The following is a 22,603-nucleotide window of genomic DNA, read 5'->3' as shown; positions in this document are numbered from 1 at the left end:
CGTGCTGACTTCGTTAATGTCAACTGTATCTTTGTGGCACCCATAGAACTTTTAAGCGCGTCTTCATATTTATTCAAACATTTCACGAAGTCAGCGAAATTGTTTTTATTAAGTGTTTTGTCTGATGCTGTCCAGTCCTCTCAATGAATTGAATAATGAACTGGAGACACTGCTCAAAGGCGTCTTTACATCCGTGACGGCGTTTAGCGGCTACTCCATCCGGCCGAGCAGCGTTCGGAATTGTTGGTAGTGCTACTGCTTTCAACTTTTTAATGATCCTTTCATTGAAAAACAAACTAAACCTAGTTGATGTCACGTTGTAGAGACTAGTTAAAGGCGTCTTAAAAAGGTACTGTCAGTTCCGTTTCATAATATTTGTCACCTCGTACTTACAAACATGTCATTAATACGTGAGTCACATTGAGTTTCACTCTTTTACTGTTGTGAGGAGCCTCTAGAAGAAGAATGTGCATGAAAATGTGTTTATTTATTATGGAGTGATACCTTTTTGATCCATACTTCTTTCTGTTAGCGTTTCTACGAACATAACGAGAACAATCACGGATTACAAAATGGTGGGAAAGGAAACCGACCGCGACCTTTGCAAAAGAACAATCTTCAAATTTTCCTGGAACGATTTAGGGAAATCACGGAAAACCTAAATCATGACAACCAGACGTGTATTTTAACCGTCTTCCTCCAGAATGCAAGTCTAGAGTGTAACAACGGCGCCACCTCGCTTGGTGAACATTGCAGTATTCTGGTAGTGGGGGGGTTAGCAGTAAACGCAGGGCGAGTTAAGAGATGTCCCGTTCTCTTTCAACATCACTGACCTGCGGCTGACAACAAGTAACGGTCCAGGTCCTCCCCACCACTTGGCGAGGACGGACCCGCGGAAATTTTGTGAACGTTCAGACGGTCCTTGTCGGGGCCTCGTGAGTATAAAATAGTATCTTTCTTGAGTTTTCTGATATGGTTTGGGATTAGGTATAGAGTTGATTTTTCACCATGCAGCGGTTTTTCATCTGCATCAGCGCTTTTTCATCTGTTCCACATAGAGTTAAAATTCGATGACTCCATTTTGAGGTCATATTTTTGGTTGTATACACTCTTTTTTACACGTAAAATCCCTTTTTGTGAGACAGCCTTTGGCAGTGAGATCTACCCAAGTGTGAATATAGTTTAATGAGATTAGCATTTCATGCATTTCTTCATTCCTAAATTAAATACGTGTTTGTTCATGAAACTTTCAAATACTTTTCTTTCAGAATTCGTGTTATTTCAACATGTTAAAATCGTGAATTTGGTGGTGGTCGTTTGTTCAAAATGTTCAAATGTGTGTGAAATCTTAAGGGACTTAACTGCTAAGGTCATCAGTCCCTAAGCTTACACACTACTTAACCTAAATTATCCTAAGGACAAACACACACACCCATGCCCGAGGGAGGACTCGAACCTCCGCCGGGATCAGCCCCATGGTCCTTTGTCAGTTCAAATGGTTCAAATGGCTCTGAGCACTATGGGACTCAACTGCTGAGGTCATTAGTCCCCTAGAACTTAGAACTGGTTAAACCTAACTAACCTAAGGACATCACAAACATTCATGCCCGAGGCAGGATTCGAACCTGCGACCGTAGCGGTCTTGCGGTTCCAGACTGCAGCGCCTTTAACCGCACGGGCACTTCGGCCGGCTCCTTTGTCAGTAACCATACTAACACATGACAACTTAGTCAATCGAAACTCAGTCTGAGCTGATAAAATGAGAATACCATAGCCTTCACCGATCACACTCAGTTATTCCGCAGCCGTCTTTTGAGAATATTAATCCGAGTTACTGGGCTCCACCCGTTATTGAACATAATTGTACTGAGCAGAACCTGCCATGTGTTCCTTATCTTGCATCCAATGAGCAATACTGTGTTCTGTGTTGTCATACGTGAAATTACGGGCAGAATGAGTACCAACATGTGTAACGGTATCTTCTCATCTTGCAATTATGGAATTTAACGTGGGTTTCGCTATTATGGCATCCGGCTGGTAATATGACTGTTCTCTCCCTGCTTTCACTCCAGTGGGACTGATTATAGTAGTAGAGCACACTTAAATTCCTAGTGCATCTATTCCTAAAGGGTAACGTGCTAATGTCTGAGAGTTTAAATGAAACGTTTTCGAAGCCTTCGTCCCATACTGTCCCCCATATCCACCAATTGCATAAAGCGAATTATATCTGTAATAGTATCCCCATGTTCATGAACTTGTGTTGTTAACTGTATTAGAGGAATACGTAGTTAAGATTATGACATTATTTTTGTTGTCCATATTTAACGTGTTACAGACGTTTAAGTCTATCTTTTTTAAGGATTCGTGGCGATCAAGTGTCTTAAGGGCAAATAAATTGCCGTCCATTGTAATCATTGATCCTCCTCCTTTTACCGATGCCTCGTATAAATCCGAACTTCTTTCCTTCACATGCTTTTACCTGCCCTTACGATGCATCGAATAGTTCAAAAAGGAAAATGGCATTACCTACCGCTGTATATATCAAGCCATTCCATGCACTGCCACGTACTCTAGGGGTTGTGTGTCAATGAAAATCATCCGTTGAACATAGAGTCAATATTATTGGCATCAGTGGGCCGATTTTAACGTATAGATTCTGATTTTTCATAGACACAGATGTCCTACACGAGCCCAGTGGCACGTGCATAACGTGATACGAAAGTGTCTTTTAGTTGAAATATCACATTTTTCTCCTATTGCATCTTTAGAGTTCACTAAGTATAAATGCATAAAAACAACCTCCCTTTAGTGTTGGCACAAAAATTTGTGACGGTGTTTGGCGGCTGCGCCATATTGGTGAGGTGTGTTCAGCGTAGTTACAAGTGATTGTGCTTTCGGCTTTCCAGTGATTCGTTTAGTGACCTACAAACTAAACCTAGACAATATCACACCGAAGAAAGTACTTAAAGGTGTCTTCGCCCAGAAAACCATGACGGTATTGGTCGGTTACGCCGTAGTGATGAGGGGCGTTGTTAGTAGTGCTTGTTCTGGCGACTATCCAGAAGAGAGGCGTTCAGAGTTGTTAGTAGTGCTTGCTCTTGGAACTATCCGGTGCTTCATTCAGCGTGCTACAAACCAAACATACGTGTATAATGTCACGTTGTAGAGTCTACTAAAAGCCATCTTTGACCAGAAATCTATGATGATATTTGTCGGGTACGCTGTATTCGTGAGGAGCATTCGGAGTTGTTAATAGTGCTTATGCCTGCAACTTTCCACCAATTCATTCAGTAAACTACAAACCAATCCTAGACCATGTCACGTTGTAGCCTCCTTAAAGGCGCCTTTGTGCAGAAATCCGTGACATTGTTTTTCAGCTAGAACACATTTGTGAGGGGCGTTCGGCGTTGTTATTAGTGCTTGTGAATTTCTAGTGATTCGTTCAGTGAGCTACAAACTAAACCTATAGTGCGATGCATTACAAAGAGTACTAAAGGGTGTCTCTCCATATACAGGGTGAGTCAGGAGGAAAGACACAGGCTTTGAGGGTTACAGTATTAGTGATTTTGAACAACAAACTTCGTATGGACTTACGCCATACTCCAAACTGTTTCCGAGATAGAACACATTAATATCACTTTTATACGTTTTTCTTGAATAACTCGAAAATGGCAACCTCCAAAGGAAACGTGTCGCAGTACAAAATTAAACTAAATTAAATTTCGTTCAAAAAGACCAATTAGGACTCATAATTTGTTCGAACAGAGCGCGAGAATATTGAAAATCTTGGGCGATGCACATGTGCTGTAGCTTAGGTAGTTTTTCTAGGCTAAATTGGGATAGTTTACCGAATTGATGGAGCAAAAGTGTCCGGTATGAAATTATTGGTCCCAGTTTCCTCTATAATACTGTGGTATGTTGTAAACAATGACAATGTTTGAATAATACAGAAAATAAATAACAATGTACCGTACATGTGTTATATCTTGGAAAGCATTCGGAATAGGGCATCCGTCGATTCGAAGTTTTTTGTTCAGAATCACTAACACTATCACCCCACAAAGCATGTACCTTTCTTCCAGACTCAAGTTGTAATATCAATAACGGTGTTTGGTGGCTATGCCATGTTGGTGAGTAACATTCGGAGTTGTTAGTAGTTCTCAGGTTTGCGACTCTCTAATGATTCAATCATTGGAACACAAAATGAAACTAGATAGCGTCACGTTGTATCAGTAAACAAGAATTTTGCGCGCGCGTTTGTGTGTGTGTGTGTGTGTGTGTGTGTGTGTGTGTGTGTGTGTGTGTGTGTGTGAGAGAGAGAGAGAGAGAGAGAGAGAGAAAGAGAGAGAGAGTTCCTAAGGGACCAAACTGCTTAGGTCCTCGGTCCCTAGACTTACACACTACTTAAACTAACTTATGCTAAGAACAACACACACACCCATGCCCGAGGGAGGACTCGAACCTCCGGCGAGAGGGGCCGCTCAAAAGAATTGCCACTCTTCCGTTTAACAGAACAATTTGCCAGTTTTCCCTGTGCTATAATGGGGGTTGTGACATCAAGAGTCACGTTTCGGCTTCACGGAGTGGTCATTCCAACTCTGTACGAGTGGCGTTCAATAAGTAATGCAACACATTTTTTTCTCGGCCAGAGTCAGTTGGAAAAATTCGGAATTTGTTGTGGGACATTGCGGAATTTTCCCGCTTCAGCCCCTATAGTTTCATGAAGTTCCGATAGGTGGCGGAGCTATTCGTAGTCTGCAAAATGGAATCTGTAACGAAGGTTCATTCCAAGCATAGTGCTGTAATTGAGTTTCTTTTGGCGAAAACTAGAGCATCGCAGATATTCATAGGCGCTTGCAAAGTGTCTACGGAGACCTGGAAATGAACAAACGCTCAGTGAGTCATCGGACGTGGTGTCTGTCATTATTGCAACAAGGTCGCGCAAATCTGTCCGATCTCCCCCGTGCTGGCCGGCAGCACACAGATGTGACTCCTACAAAGATAAAACGTGCGGAAATTCTCATCTGACATGCTCGACAGATCACAATCAAACATCTCGCTCTTCAACTGGACTTCTCTGGAGGTAGTGCTGATACACTCGCCCAAGAGCCTGCGCGCCCGAGAGGTCACAGTACTTCATTGGACTGTTCTTCCTCATCCATCCTAGCTCGGACGTCGCACCTTTCGACTTACATCTGCTTCGCCCAATGAAAGGTGCAATCCGTGGGAAGCTTACATGGATGATGGGCAGGTTATTGATGTAGCAAGACGTGGGCTCTGACGTCCACCAGTATAGCGGTAGCGTGCGGGCATACGGGCCTTCCCAGTAAGGTAGCGAAGGCCGTCGTATTGAACGGAGATTACGTCGAAAAATTGGGTTCTGTAGCACAAAGAGTGGGGAATATGGCTCTGAGCACTATGGAACTTAACTGCTGAGGTCATCAGTCCCCTAGAACTCAGAACGACTTAAACCTAAAGACATCACTCACATCCATGCCCGAGGCAGGATTCGAACCTGCAACAGTAGCTGTCACGCGGTTCCAGACTGTAGCGCCTAGAACTGCTCGGCCACACCGGCCGGCGAGTGGGGAATAGTATGGTGTACTGGAATCCTGAATAAAACCAACCTACTTTCAGAAAAAGTGTGTTGCGTTACTTATTGAAAGACCCCCGTACTGAGCTCCGTAGGTTCCTCAGTGCTGGCTCGTCCCAGACTAGGGCGTTACCTGCGATGGGCCGGGTGCGGGGGCGGCGAGCCGTCTGCCGTGCGGCTCCCCCGCGCCAGCGCCCGCGCCGGCGCCGGCCGCGCCCTGCGAAGAGCCCTCCTCCAGGTCCGGCGGCGACCGATGGGGCTCCGGCTGCGGCTGCTGCGGCGGCTGCTGCTGGCTGGCCGCGCCCGCGCCGCTGCTGCGACCTGCAACCGCAACCCGCCGTCGTCTTTCTCTGCTTCAAACATGAAATCGAGGCTGGCCAGATGACCCTCGACGAGGGCGCAGGCACAGAGAGACGCTAAATCTGCCCGTAAAAACACGAGAAAGGATACAGGTTACGAATTAACCGGGAGGGGCATGCCAGTTCTCCAACCGCTCGTCATCTTATCTTCTGCATACGAAAAGCAGGCTAACCTTCAGCCCGCGACTGTATAATCACACTATTATCGCAGAGTCATTTCGTCCAAGTAGCATCACGAAGAGACGACCACTACCGAAAATATGTCTTAAACAACTTTGGTTAATCCGCCACGTCCTGGAACAGGGGGAAGGTGCGCAAACACCCGAACTTGACAATTGCACACCGATAGTGACCTAGTAGATAGATAATTGTCAGTAGGAAGAAGATCAGGACATCGCCATACAGAATCTGCAGCGATTTTCTAAAGGCCAGCCCGGTGCGAGGGGCACGCCCACTGTGATTAGATAGGTGGGCACGGCCAAAAAGTAGGTTTATACAATAACTGGCACTCCTGTAACGCTGCTGGAAGTAGCTTCTAGAATAGTTAGATTAGAGCAGAGATTAGTTCTTACCCATTGAACAACTAGCTCATCATTTCCTGTAGCATGTAAGTAGATTAAAACTAGAAATAGAAAATGCTGCTAACATCATTGAATTGTATTGTAGATGTTAAGACCCACTAATGTATAACGTGGCGGGTTATTATGTATGATATTATTGGATTGAATAAATATTCTAAAAAAAAATAAAAAAAACTTTGGTTCCATAAGGAACCTCTGTGCGCAACGACCAAAGCTTAACTTGAGGAAGGATAGGACTATAGAAATCTGTCGCAGTCGCATTACTTTTCTTTGTGACTCTTGCATATTCAGATTTCAGCTATAAAAAGCCATCTTCAGTACATTTGAGTGAGTTACGTTCTTCCTGTACACTAGTAAAGTCACGAAAGACCAACCTGCAAGTGTAAAACGAAGCGGTGTGTACTGTGTTGTCAGTAAAGAAGCAGTAACAGCAGAATGAGCCGCATCAGGAGATCTCATTGGCTTCGATCGTGGACTAGTTTTTAGATATCACCTGAGTATCAGACGCACCAGGAACACTTCAGCTCGATAGATGAATATCTTAACAGAAACTGTTAGACCAGCTTAGGTAAAAATGTCTGTTAGATTTCAGTTTTGGCAGCACTTCACAACAATCAAGGTTACGTACTTTGTATATGAAAAATTTATTGAAGGTGCATAACTATGTATCATTCTGACAATGTATTAATTCTGTAAATATTAACAGTTCCAGTTTACTGTAACGTGTTCACATATCTTCACAATCTCCTGACAAATGATCAGGGAAATCAGTATTATATTCAAATGTTCTATCCTTTTTATCTTACACTCTTTAACATGTTCCACACTCACGAGAATCATCACATTTTTAGGTCTACGGAAAGAAAACTTAATCGAGTCTAATCTAATCTAATCATGTACTGCTGCGAGTTTCTTGGATGGTAACCCACTCAAATGTACTGAAGATGCCACTTATAGCTGAAATGTGAATATGCAGGACCAATAAAATACCAATGGGATTGCGACTGACTTCTATCTTCCTATTCTTCCTTATTGGCAGTAGTGTGCTTTGGTTCACACAGCTGCTGCCTACACATCTGGCAGGAAGTTTCACATCTCGCTCATGTTCAACAACAGAGCCCTTGCTGCCGCTTCGTTACGATATTGTATGATTTCAAAGATCGGCTAACAGCAGATACACTAACTGATCAAAAGTATGTGGAGACCCTTATGAACTATACAACTGCCCACTAAATGCCACGAGAGACGGATCTGCCAGTGTAAAACGAAGCGGGGAGTAAAGTGTTGTCAGTAAAGAAGCACTACGATCAGAATGGGTCAGTCAGCAGGGCTCAGTGTCTTCGATCGTGGAATATTTTTTGGATATCACCTGAATATCAAAACTACTTCGGACGTTTCAGTCCTCCTAACGGCGCCCAGGCCAACTGTTGGTGATGTGCTTGTGAAGTGAAAACGAGAAGCAAGAGCCAAAGCTAAACCAAGAGCAGGTAGGTCTCGTGTACTGGCAGACAGGGACTGCCGAGCATTGCAGAGTGGTAGTAAAAAATGCATGAAATCATCGGAAGTAATCATTCGTGAATCTGAAAGGCTATCAGCAGTCTAGCTACAACACTGAATGTGCGTAGGGAGTTTAAAAAAATGGGGGGGGGGGCTACAATGGTCCAGCAGCTTTTCACAAGCCACACATCATGTAGTGGCGCTTGAGGCGGTGTAAAGAGGGACGCCACTGGACAGTGGATGGAAACGAGTATCTGGCGTGATGAACCACCCTATACCCTATGACAGGTCGACGAAAGGTCTTGGGTTTGGCGAATGCCTGGAGAGCGTTAGCCGCCATCATGTGCAGTGCCAGCAGTGAAGTACAGAGGAGGTGATGTTATGCATAGGAGTCTTTTTCTTGGACACAGTGTGGCCCCGTTATTGCGCATAAGACAACGCTAAGTGCGTAAGGACATTAACACATTTCATCGCACTGTGTATTTCGTACAGTAGAGGAACAATTCGGACACGATGATTGACTCATGAGGACAATGCAACCTGCCATAAAGTAACATTGGTGAGGCAATAGTTTGTGGGCAATAAAATTCCTGAAATGGACTAGCCTGTCCAGAGCCCCGACCTGATACCAATGGAACACTTCTGGAATGAGTTAGAGCGTCAGCTTCGTTCCAGACCTCAACATGCTACATCACTACCTTATCTGGTTTCGGCTCCTGGGGATGAATGGACTACCTTTCCTGAACAGACACTCATACACCTCATTAAATGGGTCTGCCTGCTCAGCTGGGTGGTAACGTGCTTGCCTCACATGCAGCGGGCCCGGGTTCGATTCCCGGCGGGGTTGGAGATTTTTCTCCGCTCGTGGACTGGGTGTTGTGTTGTCCTCATCATCATTTCATCCTCATCACCTGCACGCAAGTCGCCCAATGTGGCGCCGACTGCAATAAGACTTGCACCTGGCGGCCGAACTTCCCCGGATGGGACCTCCCGGCCAACAATGCCGTAGCTCATTTCATTTCATTTAATTAAATCCTGAGCAGAGTGCGAGCCGTCATAAAGGCGAAGGGTGGGCACAGCCCACATTAATGTCCACTAATAAGTGTGCGGATACTTTTGATCAGGCAGCATTCATGGGGTTTCGAAGTCTTCGCAACTAACGTCTAGGGCTGATAGATTATATCGTGGGAGACGGCTTCTGTTGGATGCAAAATGTTCGCTGACGCTTCCTGGTGTCGGTAGGCGTCTTTTTATTAAATTCGCTGGCCCTTGGACGACACGATCTCACCGAACTAGCTGAGTCTACTAAGCAGGTGTGCTGCATCTGCAAACTACCTACCCCAGTAAATGGACAGAGTGATTTTCAATAGGAAAACATTTAGAATAAGTTTCTCTTAGCGGACAGACACACTTTACAAGCGAATCAGGAACTTACATTTGTTCGAATGCCATGTCATAAGAAATAGGGCGAACTATAACTCCACCGACAAACTTTCAGAGGCGGCAGTACCGACCGAAACAAGACAAAAGTGTCTAGTAACATGAGCAGTAAAAAGCATACATTAAGAACAATGAGCACTTTTCCATTAGATGTCAAATGGTGCAAGATGTTCGAAATTCTGAGAAAAATACGGGTAAACTATAACGATAGAGTGGAATTAAAATTCATGGTGAAAGGATACCAATGATAAGATTCGCTGATGACACTCCTATCCTCAGTGAAAGTGGAGAAGAATTACATGACCTGCTGACTGGAATGAGCAGTCCAATGAGTACAGACTGTGGGTTTAGAGTAAGTCGAAGAAAGATGAAAGTAATGAGAAATAGCAGAAATGAGAACAGTATCTCAGTCATGTGATACTCATCAACTAGCAAGTAGTTCTCATTTAAGTCTAAGCTAAATTCACGTTATATCAACTACAAGGAGAGAACCAGGTTAAATGCGTATTGTGGAAAGGGGCGTCTTCTAATGCATTCGGTTCCGATATGCAAATCAGGCAGGGTGGGTTGAGATTAAGGCCATGTGCCTTCTCTGTTACAGAATGATCCACGGACGGAAATTACATTTGTGACTCGACTCCAAGTACAGCCGGCACATAATGGCCGACGTGTCATTACTGTCACTCAGGCCCCGGCCCCCTTGAGCGTAGTTATCACTGCACTACTGGAGCCTGACAACAAACTGAAACGACTGCGTAACCAACGATGCACATAGTTTTAAATGTAAATAAAGCGGAGAATTTGAAATTAATTATATATCATATTAAATTTGAGTTTCCATGTTTTTCTTTATTTCAGTCACCTAAAGGCCATGCCGTGTTGAAACCATTCCTCTCTGCTTTGTTCTGTTCCTTTCATTCCTTAATAACGTAAAATTATTGTTTCGTCCAGTATTTTTTTGATTCTATCTTGCTGTTTTTCTTACCTCTGATTTTTCCTTCTGAAATATTTGTAAGAAATACTGTTTATAAATAAATTGTTAAAAATTTTGTCTTCGTCTCTTGAAAAGTAGCCATAGAAATTACTTCCTTCTTTAACTATTTTAAAGTCACTTCAGTGCAGATCCTTTTTGCATATTTTCATAACAGACCACCCTTAGTTTTCTCACAATCACATCTCAATCGCCTTTAAATCAAGCTTCAACCACCATAGAGCAGCATATTCCACACAAACGTCGTGATACGCTCTCTCTTCCCTTCCACATTGAGTAATTTCTTTCCTAACAGTTTCTCTTTTCATTAAACAATATTTTGCAGTTGTAATTCTTTTTTTATCTCGAGCATCTGCTGTTTTTGTGACTAAAGTCTCTAAATAACAGGACTTGTCTGATTATTATTTCAGTTGTGTCAAATTTGATGTATGGTAGCCTGATTTTCTTCGATTTTAGAAAACAATCAAAATTTTGATGTGATAGTGTTAATATTAATCTCGATTTTTAAAAATTGTTTGATTACTTTATTATTTACCTACTCCTCATCGATCCTGTAAGTGTGCCGTCACTGATAGCTAACCTAGATTAAGAGATTCTAACATCGTTAGGATCACATTTTCACACTTGCAAAGAGGTTAATGGATAGAGAAATTTGCACATTAACAAATTAGAATTATAAGCGGATGCTGCTAGGGATATAATCCCAAAATCAAGGTGATTATAAACTGTTTTAAAAAGTCAATTTTTTGTGAGAAATTTTGTAATATTGGGTGATTCTAAGACAGTACTAAAACGGGTTCTTATCATAGCGCCAGGTTTTGATACTGGATGAACACCTCTGCAACGTATTTCTCTATTGTGTTACCAGAGGTATATTTTAACGCTAATATAGAATATGTCAAAGTACACGGAATTCCTTAAAACATTGTATCTAGGGGTACCATCCTTGAAATTGAATCATGTTGAGGTTACTAGTGTAGGTGTGAAACAGTGTACATTATCCTGCATTTTTCTGCAATTTTCAAGGAGGGAGGTAATTAACATCAATTGCTCAGGTCCTATGTGAACACATCTACTCATACTGGTTTTCTCGTCGTTTCGCAAGAGGGAGTGAACTCTACTGGCATACATTCAGAAGTTATTCATAGGCCATTTCTGTCCGTTTTAGTATAAATATATGATGATGTCCTACGATTCATTACAAATTAATTGGGTTTATCTTCGACTATTTCACCTTTTTTTTACTTTTGGTATTATAGTACCATTGCCTAGTGCCTAGACCGTTTCAGTATGCAGTATTGGCCGCAAGCTTACCAGGTTGTGTTAGGGAATATCCTACTTCGCAGCGCTTCGAGTGATATGGCACTGACGACCATTTGTTCCTAAGATGGTGCGAACAGATTTGTGTACGAGATTCGTCTCAACGCTTCTATCGGCCTGATTGCTAGGTATGAAAACAAATTTCTGCAGCTCGCAGGACTATCTATACAGTTTGTCGTGATGTTGTAAGTTAACATTTTGAACAGCTGTTGGTATGTGTATGGAGCATCAGTACACGTAGGACTGTCTGTTTTACGCCAGGGTTGTTTTATTGATGGCACAGTTCTTTGATTTTTCTCTTCTCTAATGCAATTACGATTTCATGAGGTAACAGTACAGATGTCAGAAATGGCGAGCATAAAATTTATCTTCCTTATCATCTATTAGCGCAGGTGCAATGGTTAGCACAATAGACTCACATTCTGGAGGATGACAGTTCAAATCCGCGTCGGACCATTCAGACTTAGATTTTCCTTGATTTCCCTAAATAACTCCAGGCAAACCCCAGAGTGATTCCTTTTAAGGAGCATGGCCAATTTCCTCCCTAATCTCTCCAACATTCCGAGCTTGTGTTCCGCCTCTAATGACCTCGGCGTTAAGCCCAAATCTTCCTTCCTTCCGTTAGTAGACATCTACCACGCTTCTCAATGACATGCCTGTGCAGCACGTCGGTATCAGACCAGACAGTACGTAAGGAATGATTAATCTTTGTTACCTAATAACAATCTTACAGACTATATATCTGAAAGTTTGTCGGTAAAATTCTCTTCCACTCTGACTACTTGGTGAAGTAAACAGAGGAGGACATGGAGCAGTATGTCTGCAAGGGTGGCATGCTGCATAAATTTTCCTTCCTGGAAGGGTTTTGTGAGACTAGTAGGGAGCCGAAAACACATACTGAGAAGCGAAACTTAGACTGTAAATGCAGCTGCGAGTGTCTGCAACGTACCGCCGGGCCTGTCGGCGTCGGGAGAGGGGTTCTCGGGGTCGTTGTCCTCCCTCTTGACTGTCTGCGGCACGGCGTCGTCCATCTGGCAGCAGTCCATCACCACGTTCTCGTACTCGCGTCCGCTGATAATGTAGTTGACGCAGATGATGTTCTGCTCGTCTGCGTTCTTCGAGTTGCAGACGACGGTGGCGCACGTCTGCACCCACGTGTAGCCTCCGCTCTTGTTCATTAACCTGTAATACTGCGTCATCACCTGCCCCTTGTTGATCACTGCAACCGAACGAGAAACGACAGTCAAGTTATAAGCTGACATGAAAGGAATCATACGAGTATATACAGAAGCTGGTCAGAACAGTGTGAATATCCACGTAAAGAGAGACAGAGAGAGAGTCGTATGGCATACGTCACAAGGAGAACCAATGTCGTTCAGCCTCTAAGGTGAAACGGTTTTCTGCCATGCGATGCCTGAAGATTGTGCCTAAAACATCAGTTTTTTCTCGAAAAAATTTGATTGCCTATTTCACATCTTCAGAGTATTTACTCTCAGATCCAAAAACGATTTGTCTCTATTCGAATTACAAGAGCGTCACATCTTTCAGTGTTGTCAAGATAGTACCTGTCTATGAGAGACTTGCATCTGATTCACTGCTGACAAGATGCGCTGACAGCAAGACTCAAAATTCAAATGAAAGTTGGCGCAGTATCATTTGGTTCAAGTGTCCCAAAGAAAAAAAGAAAAGAAAAAGGAACATCTTTGGGGTCTTCTAGAAGCTGTTTCTCTGTACAGTATGGGGTATATGAAGATTGAAAAAAGCAGCACTGCTTTATCACCTTCCCAGAACAAGATCTGCTTGTTTAGAGATCAATGACGGATCAAGCAGGCCACAAGATGCTGCCTGAAGCCGGTCGCTGGTGGCCGAGCGGTTCTAGGCGCTTCAGTCTGGAACCGCGCGACCGCTACGGTCGCAGGTTCGAATCCTGCCTCGGGCATGGATGTGTGTGATGTCCTTAGTTTAGTTAGGTTTAAATAGTTCTAAGTTCTAGGGGACTGATGACCTCAGATGTTAAGTCCCATAGTGCTCAGAGCCATTTGAACCATTTTTTTTTTTTGCTGCCTGAAGAACGAAAAACTAAAGGAAAAGGCTAACTTGTCTTGAAAACACAAAAGAGGAAGCCTTACTAGAGCAGGAAGGGAAAACGTATGGTGCTGGTGAATGTTAATGGGTATGTGTCTTGTACGAGTATTCATTTTTTAATAACATTTTAAAATCCATTTTCCCGTAAGTTTGTTTTTCTTAGTTCAATGGCCTCTTTTTTATCGTAAATGTTAACCAATCTCAATGAAATGTTTGCGGGAAGTAGTCTTCACGTATATGCATACTTCCATGCAGCCATATTATCGAAAATGTAGTTTGCCATATATATTCTGACAGTGGCATGGAAAATTTGAGTTTTCAGGGTACCTGGCTCACATTTTACCTCCAGTTCATCTGTGTTCTACATGAGACTCTGAACATTCTAAGTACACTGAGCAGACAACTGCAATATCTGGCATGACGTATCAAACGAGATACATCATAACTCATGTTCATTTTGCACTGACTCTGATGTAATACTAAATGAAGAAGATCTAGAATCTTGTGGATAAAAAATTTGAAAAATTATGAAACCATTGTAAATTTTTAAGTGTTGTGTGAGCCACAATAAAGTACACATGAGAAGTAATGTGGTTAAGCAGAGTACTCTATGTTTTCCAGCAACAGGAATGAGTTCGTGTTGCCTCTTGTGCGCACAACGAAAGGAATAGAATCCAACATTCTGTCTGCTTTTTGAGAATATAGCTCTGCATAAGTCCTCAGCTGGGTCTTCGCAATAACTATTTTTCCCCCGTTTGTATTAAACATTACATTAAACTTATATCGTATTTTTTTCATTTTTGGCTCTCGCTGGACGCAGATTCTTCTTTTGATCAATGGTAATAGATGAAACAACACTTAATCATCACAGGGAAGTACAATCACTGATCAGTTGAAGTATTAACCACGGAATTTCTCGGAGTTAGCTTAACTAACATCATGCGTCGTATGGCGTTTTTCGACAACAACCAGAAACAGGAAGTAGTGCTAAGATTGCCTTTCCACATCTCGAGATTTTTTGTACAATTTTTGGATAACAATAGTCAAAAATGTTTGATAACGGTCGTCTGAAAATTATTCTTGAACTTACATTAGAGTATTCCACCCCCGCTGACTCTATTACTTTGTTATATTTTGTACGTGGTTACGTAAATAAATGGACATTTTCTTATCTTTTAAAGCCCTCCTACATTCCTTATTTCACCATAGTCAAGCAGCCATAAAATCCACATACCATCTATAATTTTTATACGTGGAAATTATATGAAAGGGAAAGCGCAGAATTTATTTCCTATTTCGTCGAGAAATGAACCGCTAAGGAGGACTTTTTAACACACTGCAGCCATTTCATTTCACAGTAAAAGGGAGGACGAGCATGAAATAAGCACAAAAGCAAAATTATTTAAGGCAGAAGACGTGAGTCCATGTATGTTTTTTTGAAAGATTCGATTTCTGAGCGCAGCCAATAATAAATGAACAGAAGACCTTAAAAGAAATTGCTCTACGAGTAAAATAACCACAACGCCCGTCTAGACACTGATAATAGTTTTAAGTTAAAAGGTACTTCTTTCCACTGGTTACAAGTCACGAACCATGCTGAGAAGAGGCTCAATGAAAACTTTTGTATGTTTCTAAGTACTACGAGAGGTGACGTGACACACGATGGAAAGTTTTCATGCTAATATTAGTATATGGGCTTCGACACGGAAAGAATCTAAATACTTTTCGATTCTGGATATCGTAATGCAAGCTACAATAACAATAGCTATGGCAGACAAAGAGTGAAATAATGAAATGAAAGTTACATTTGTTCTTGTTGGTTTCCTTGTGCCGTCATATGCTATATCTTTGCTGCTAAGATTATGAACTTCGCTATATGTCAGCTGATAAATTCTGTTCTCGTTCGTTTTCGATTTACATGATCGGAAACTCAAAGAAAAATACTTCGTTTTGTAGAAAAGTTTTGTATACATAAATTCCCAAAACAGATCTTACGTGTTGTATTTTGGATTTCACTGCTTGAAACTTCCGTTACAGTTTCTTATATGCGCCTTCACTGCGCTGTGTAGTTAGACTAGACATGTGTGTCAAGATCTCTGTATGAAGATGCAGAGGGATTTACTTTAAACTTATGTATTCATGGAAACTTGTCATCCCAGTCAGAAGTATTATTTAAATAAAATCGATGACGATGAAACTTACAGCAGCAATCAGCCTCGGTAAATATGTGCAGACGAAAAAGAAATCTTACTCGGAGACTATTGGTTGATGCTACAACACGTTCCATTTACTCACTGTATAAGATGACGAGGCAGTGATGATGAACTACGTAGCAACGTACACATTATTGTACTATTGTTTTACGCTAAGATAGGAAACTGTGAGAAAATTACTTTCGGTTATTTTAAAAATACAGCGAACAATTCGAGATTAAAACTCTCTTCCAGAAAAGAGAATTAAAGCAAGATTCACAAAGTTCTCTATGTCCATGCAAATAGTTCCGTTCTATGTTATAGCATTAACTTCCATGGCAACTGGACATTTGCTTTACAATCCAATGTCTCAGAGATTTTGCAGAATAACTAATTTTTTCTTAAAAGAGCTAGAGCCAAGGCGCCATTACAAACATTGCGGAACAAGACGTACTGAATAACAACTTTCGGGACAATCAAAATATTTGTAAAGACTTGACTTAAGAGTTCTCGCGAGGCTGCATGTTTCAGGAAATTCATGTTACAGTGTCAATAGAAGATATTTCACATTAAAAAAGCCACGTACTTTAACCTTATCTTTAACTTTTAGTTCTTTTATTGCTTCCCATAGGTTACATGATTCATTGTGAACTCTTGTTTTCAAAATGGAAATATTTCTTCGAAATTTTGCAGAGACAGTCACCTTGCATCATTTACGAAAGAAATGAAGCAAACCAGACTGTTTGGAAGCGGATCCACAGCTCTGCACATAGTTAACAAATACCGCGATTTCAAAATTGTTATTCTTGTTGCCTGGTAAGAGAGACCCACTTGGCACTGCTTAAACCGCAATACATATTCCGGCCACCTTACCTTTCAATTTGAGCACGTTTATAGGATACTTTTGATAGGTGTTTTACTACCTACATTAACAGATGTGCTGTACTCGTTTTTTTCATTTCCTTGACACTCTCCTTTCGATATCTTGTACGGTTCACGATATAAAAGTGGTGTTACACCTTACGCGTTTCACCCTCAATATGACACAACGATAACTCAGACCTTTACACTCGAACAAATCTGACACGTGGCGCATTTGGTATAGCAGTTCAGCTTTAAGACCGAAAGCTTCCCAATGAAATTGTGAATCATTTTGTGCGCGATTCCCTATCAGATGGCAGCAATATAACTTCGCGGTAAGGCCTTCTCACGGTTCAGAGCTCCCGAACGTAGAATAATCAAAGGGCAACAAAAACGGGGAAGAGAATTAAGGCGAATTTGTTTATGAACGTAGCAGAGCGAGCCGAGTGGAGCGGGCTCGTCGGACGGCGGGGGACGCGCCACAACTTGAGATGTGCGGCACATCCGCCCGCGCGCGCGACTTGCATACGCAAGCGCCGCCCTCTACAATCGCACCAACAATTCAATAGTCCTCGTTCCGACACACACAAAAAGTGCGCACAGGGGATGAGGGAGGGTTAGAAGCCGCGCGGCTCGTGGACAAAAGTGTGGAAATTGGCCAAATAGCGCTTAAAAATACCCCAGCGGCGCGCGCCCGCCCGGCTCCGCGGACACGCCGAATAAAACATAAAACACATTAAAAATTTCCCTCACACACACTCTAACTGAATTCCTCCTCGAGACGCGGCCTGCTTCTTTTCTTTTTCCTTGGCAGACTGAAATCCGTCGGAGGTAGGTCGGTGTGTTATTAACGCTAATTAAATTAGCAATTCCCATCCTGCTCAAATCGCGTCACGGCATTCGTAGCACGCTGCGGTATCTGTGTGTCGCGGCAGGTGGAATTTTAAAAAGAGAGCGCTGTCCGCTCACTGTAGTCTGTAAGAGGTACGGACTCTACTTATGTTTTCGTTAGTCTTCAACGGTGGCGTTTTCAGAAAGTGTAACATGTAGACAAGTGAAAGGCTATCGAGAGAATCTAACACGCCGAAATCCTTGTATATGGATTTCTAATACAGTAATCCAGCTTTTTTCGCCGCAGCTCCTGTATCCTTCAGTCCTTACATTATGAGCTCCCTAAAGTTCTTCATGGACGATTTTTATGGTCTCCTCCCCACGCACATTATTTTCGCCACTTCGCTGGAGATTGTTTCCTGCAATATCGTATTTCGTCTTTTTACCTGAAAGAAATTTTCGTTTCGTCAGATCAACGTTTGCTTTAATGAGCCTCTGCGATGGTTTTAGCTATGTCCCGCCCTGGAACTGGATTCTAGCTTTACAAAATGCAGCCGAAAGGTATTGGAAGAACAGTCAGGAACCAATAATTTGCAGCTCTGTTATGATAAAAGAATTGAAAGACCTGTTAGGAGACAGGTAGCTGTAGAAATGTTAAGGGACATATACTGGATACGTAAAGCAGGAAAGTCCGTTACACGCTCTCGGATAATACTGCTAGAGGATCACTGCTCTCGAATTACTGCCTTGCATAAAACTCTAATACGCCGAAAACCTACAGCTTTCTTTTGCTTTCAAGTCCTCTTGTTAACGTCCAAATGCGTCTTTATCTCTACGGTTTTGTTTCTTTTCCAAAGCTCTGGAGTGACTCTACGACTTCCCACGTCAGTAACTTCTGCCTGTCTTGCCTGTATGATCCACCTTTAATTGAGGTAGTTTAATATGGTCAGAAATGTGGACTGAACTTATTGAACCAAATGTGTGATACTTGTTTTACACTCCGTTCCTTATAAAGAGATACTGATGAAACTGATTACACGGAAGGAGTAGAAAAAGTGAATGAAAATGGTCTTTTAGGATAGTATGAGTCTCTATTATAAATATAACAGAATTCAACAAACCGTCAGTCCAGTTGCATCCTAGTATGATACTACATCGTGTTGAATATGTGGTGGCAAGAGCAAGAATTTTCAGCAAGTTTGGACAATGCAGGTAATGGAATATCTTGTTTAAGTACTCAGCCGTAGGAAGCACAGGGGCAAAAGGATGATTCAGTTAGATCATTCCTTTAGGAGATTAACTTTTTTTGTTAATGTAGATATTTCTCCTTGCTCTATGTTCATATTGTCATAAGAGGCAATGGTATCTGACAGAACTAAATCTGATTCATCATTTTCGGTCTTCAGACTTTGATGAAATACGAATTTCCGTTCTCACTTTTTCTTCTTCGTGAGGAATCATCAACAAAGATTACTGCGAAAAAGAGGTCTTCTCTGACAGGTAGAGTGATGTGTGGACTTATTAACTTCATTTTGAGTGAGAGATGCTGAATATGCAGTGGAAATAAAAAGTTACTGAAATCCAAATCTTAACGTTGGGCCCTACCCATATTTTATAGGCTGACGTAAAGATAGTGAAATATAAAAGAAAGTTTAGTGACATTCTGAAACCTAAATTCATAATTTTTTCTACGGAAGTTAGAGCTTGGACGATAGAGACAATAGCAGTAATCTTATCCTTACCAAAAGACCAGAAATCCTAATTGAACGCACTTGTTATCCTGATGTTAAGCGTTCTGGTGCTTGTGATGACAGTTGCAGCAGATGTACCCACTGCGTGGTTAACAATATCTGAGATGGACAGAAAGAAGCAGGCTAATGTTGTTAATGCTGCAGATAATCGTTCCGTGATGAACGGCACAATGCGAATTCACGCGTACATGTATTCTGACGAGCCACTCGTGGCGGCTATTGATTGAGGTGAATTCAGCCGCACCCACTGCAGGCCACGCTGGCACGGAAATTCTGACAGATGAAATGAATATACACATATTGTCACGAAACTGGTACCCTTAGAGAAGTTTGTGGGTTCACTTCCAGGTGGTATCACAAAGATTCAGCACAAGCTATCAAAGTAGCTATTAGGCTGTGCAGAACATCAGGGCAAGTATGACCAACAGGACAGGCTGTGGTGGAGGACTCTACTGAAGAGCAAGACGACGGAGGACAAATGATATCAATGACAATGTGAGATGTAGCTCGCATTTCCAGGAAAAAGAGTTGCTCTCTGTCAATCCTCATTCTCATCATGTAGTCAGTAATCAGAATGATCCAGTCAAATCTTACTCTTTAAGAATATTAAAACAGCCTAAAATTCAGTTACAGGCTGTTGGTTGACTCCTGATCGTGGCAGTGACAGCTAGTTTCCTGAGAGGTCTGCAGCTGCTCACCTCACCTGTGATCGTTGTATGCGCCAGTGGAAATTGCGCAGGGGCGTGTAAATCAATATGTGGTGAGACATAAGAAATATTTTGTACGGCTAACGTAGAGAGATTAGCTGGTCTCAAAGATGAGGACGCCCACATGATTCTTGTTTATATGGTTAAGCGCAAACGCAAAATACTATTGTAAAGTGAAACTGTTCCAATTTTACATGATGCATTTATTCTGACAATAGAATGTGAATGTAGCCAACGTGAAAATAAACTTAATGTTTTATCTAGAACTTATAATCATGAAGTTGTATCTCAATGCCTGGCGATGAAACATTAAACAATGTTTTTTTACGTTTATGGTGCCGAATACATTTGAAGTTAATGACGAACTATCCAGTCTAGTAGAGTGAAAGGAGTGTTGAAGTCTGTAGCAAAGCAAATAACACAGATAAATACTGTTAACATCATATTTACGTCAGACTGGATAAGACGATTTTGGTTTGGGATGACTCAATTTATGTCGAGCTTATAAGAGAGAGGGAGCAAATGAAGATAAGATAGGAGATATGATACTATGTGAAGAATTTGACAGAGCCCTTATTAGAAACAAGTCCCCTAGAATAGACGACATTCCCTCAGAATTATTGACAGCCTTAGGATCCAGCTATGAAAAAAAGTTATTCCACCTACGAACAATTTACGGAAATGCAGGTGACATCTTCAACTTGACGGTTGTTGAAACGTCACCCGACTGTGTACTATAAGGTGTCTGGGCATTTTATACACCGGGAGAAACTCAAGTGCGCAAGATACACTGCCTGACATAACAAGTGAACCACCCGGAAGAGGGGAGAAAACGAAAGGAAACTTCAAGAAACTGAGGAGATATGTAATGTTACTCTGGTGATTACGAAGATGGGTCAAATTTACAAATAATTGGCAGCATGAGCCTTCTTATCAGTGTGACGTTGCACTTTATCTGGCCTTGATGCATACATTGATTTGGTAAGGAACGGATTTATAAAGCCGTCGTAACTTCTCCTGACCAAGCTAGCCCCCAGATGGTTCTTGATATACTAGATACGGAATTGAATGGGACGGAATAGACTTCTGTGCTGGTCCCACATATGTTATATCGAGGACAGACCTGGGTATCTTTCCCACGTGAGTACCTCATCATCAAGCACACAGAGCACAGAGACACGTGCAGTGAGTGGACAAGCATTGTCCTGTTGAAAAATGGCACCACGATATTACCGCATGAGAGTTAACACATGAGGACGCAGAATATCTTTGTCATATCCTTCTGCCATCAGAGATCTCTCAATCACTGAGAGACGTGACCTGAAGTGATATCCGATGGCTCCCGGCACTATGACACCACAAATAACACCGTTGCGGCTCTCCAAAATATTGGAAGCATGAGACATCTTCTGAGGTCGCCGCTACACCCGCCGACAATGGTTATCCAGGATAGTGCAGAACCGCGATTCATCGCTGAACACAGTTCAGTGCCATTGAGCAGCAGTCCGTGCTTCACGATCACGGCACCATTCCAAACGCAGCCGTTTGTGTTGTTGTGTTAACGGCAGCTTACACATGGAAATATAATAATTTAGTATGGCTGCTGCTAGTCTCTGATCAATGGTGTCGGATGACACAGAATGTTGCAGGAAGTTCATTACTTTTTCTCGGATAGCATGTGCAGATGCAAAAGGATTACAATGTGCTTGGTCCGCACTACGATAATACTCCTTTGAGGTGGTCGGTCATGGTGGAGCACAACCTTGACGATGAGTATGCCTGCCCTCACGTTGTCATGCAGTCCATCATGAGGCCACTGTCACATCCGAATGCCCCGCAAATCTGGATATTCATCGACTAGACTAGCTGGCCAAATGGAGATCCACAATGAGGCCCCTTTCAAATTCTGTTAGATGGTGATAACACTATGCGGCGTTTCAGTGGATGTGACCCCCTATGAAGGTTCAGGACAGTCAACCAGAAAGGATGTGGTGAGACCTGTGTCACGCCCAAGACATCAGTGAGACAGCATTAAATTAGCATTCATTTATTATTGAGAGTTTTACGTGATTCAGTCTCCTCCTCGGCACAGTTTCTAGCAGCCTTGCAGCGTCCGCGTCACAGAAACATTCTGAGTGGTGCACCCACCATGGAATCTGCCCCTAGTGTCAAACGCAGTCAGTTCCGTGGCCTCATGCAGGGTAGAGCAGCGGCAGGCATATCTTCACAGCCTAGTGTGACTGAGCATGTCAGCAGAAGCCTCAGCACACTCGCTGAGTGTAGTTGCAATTAGGCTTGCTTGCCTCCAGGTATCTACACACTCCTGATGAGAGTTGTCGTGACAGCGAAAACATGGAAATCCCAACAGTGACATGGAGGACAGCTTGAGGGGCGA

General features: G+C 42.4%; 1 protein-coding gene across 1 annotated transcript in view; it reads right to left on the bottom strand.

Moving 5' to 3' along the window:
• LOC124721602 (protein trachealess-like) overlaps nucleotides 1-22,603 on the bottom strand; it is a 309,705-nt gene that overhangs the window by 33,442 nt on the left and 253,660 nt on the right. The window contains exons 9-10 of the mRNA XM_047246653.1: nucleotides 12,731-13,000; nucleotides 5,727-5,914 (exon numbers count right to left, since the gene is read on the bottom strand). Of these exons, the coding sequence (XP_047102609.1) occupies nucleotides 5,727-5,914; nucleotides 12,731-13,000 (458 nt within the window). The remainder of the gene's footprint in view (nucleotides 1-5,726; nucleotides 5,915-12,730; nucleotides 13,001-22,603) is intronic.

Source organism: Schistocerca piceifrons, chromosome X (genome assembly GCF_021461385.2).
Source record: "Schistocerca piceifrons isolate TAMUIC-IGC-003096 chromosome X, iqSchPice1.1, whole genome shotgun sequence".
Taxonomy (NCBI): domain Eukaryota; kingdom Metazoa; phylum Arthropoda; class Insecta; order Orthoptera; family Acrididae; genus Schistocerca; species Schistocerca piceifrons.
Note: the sequence above shows the minus strand (reverse complement) of the source record. Positions and strands in the feature narration are given on the sequence as shown.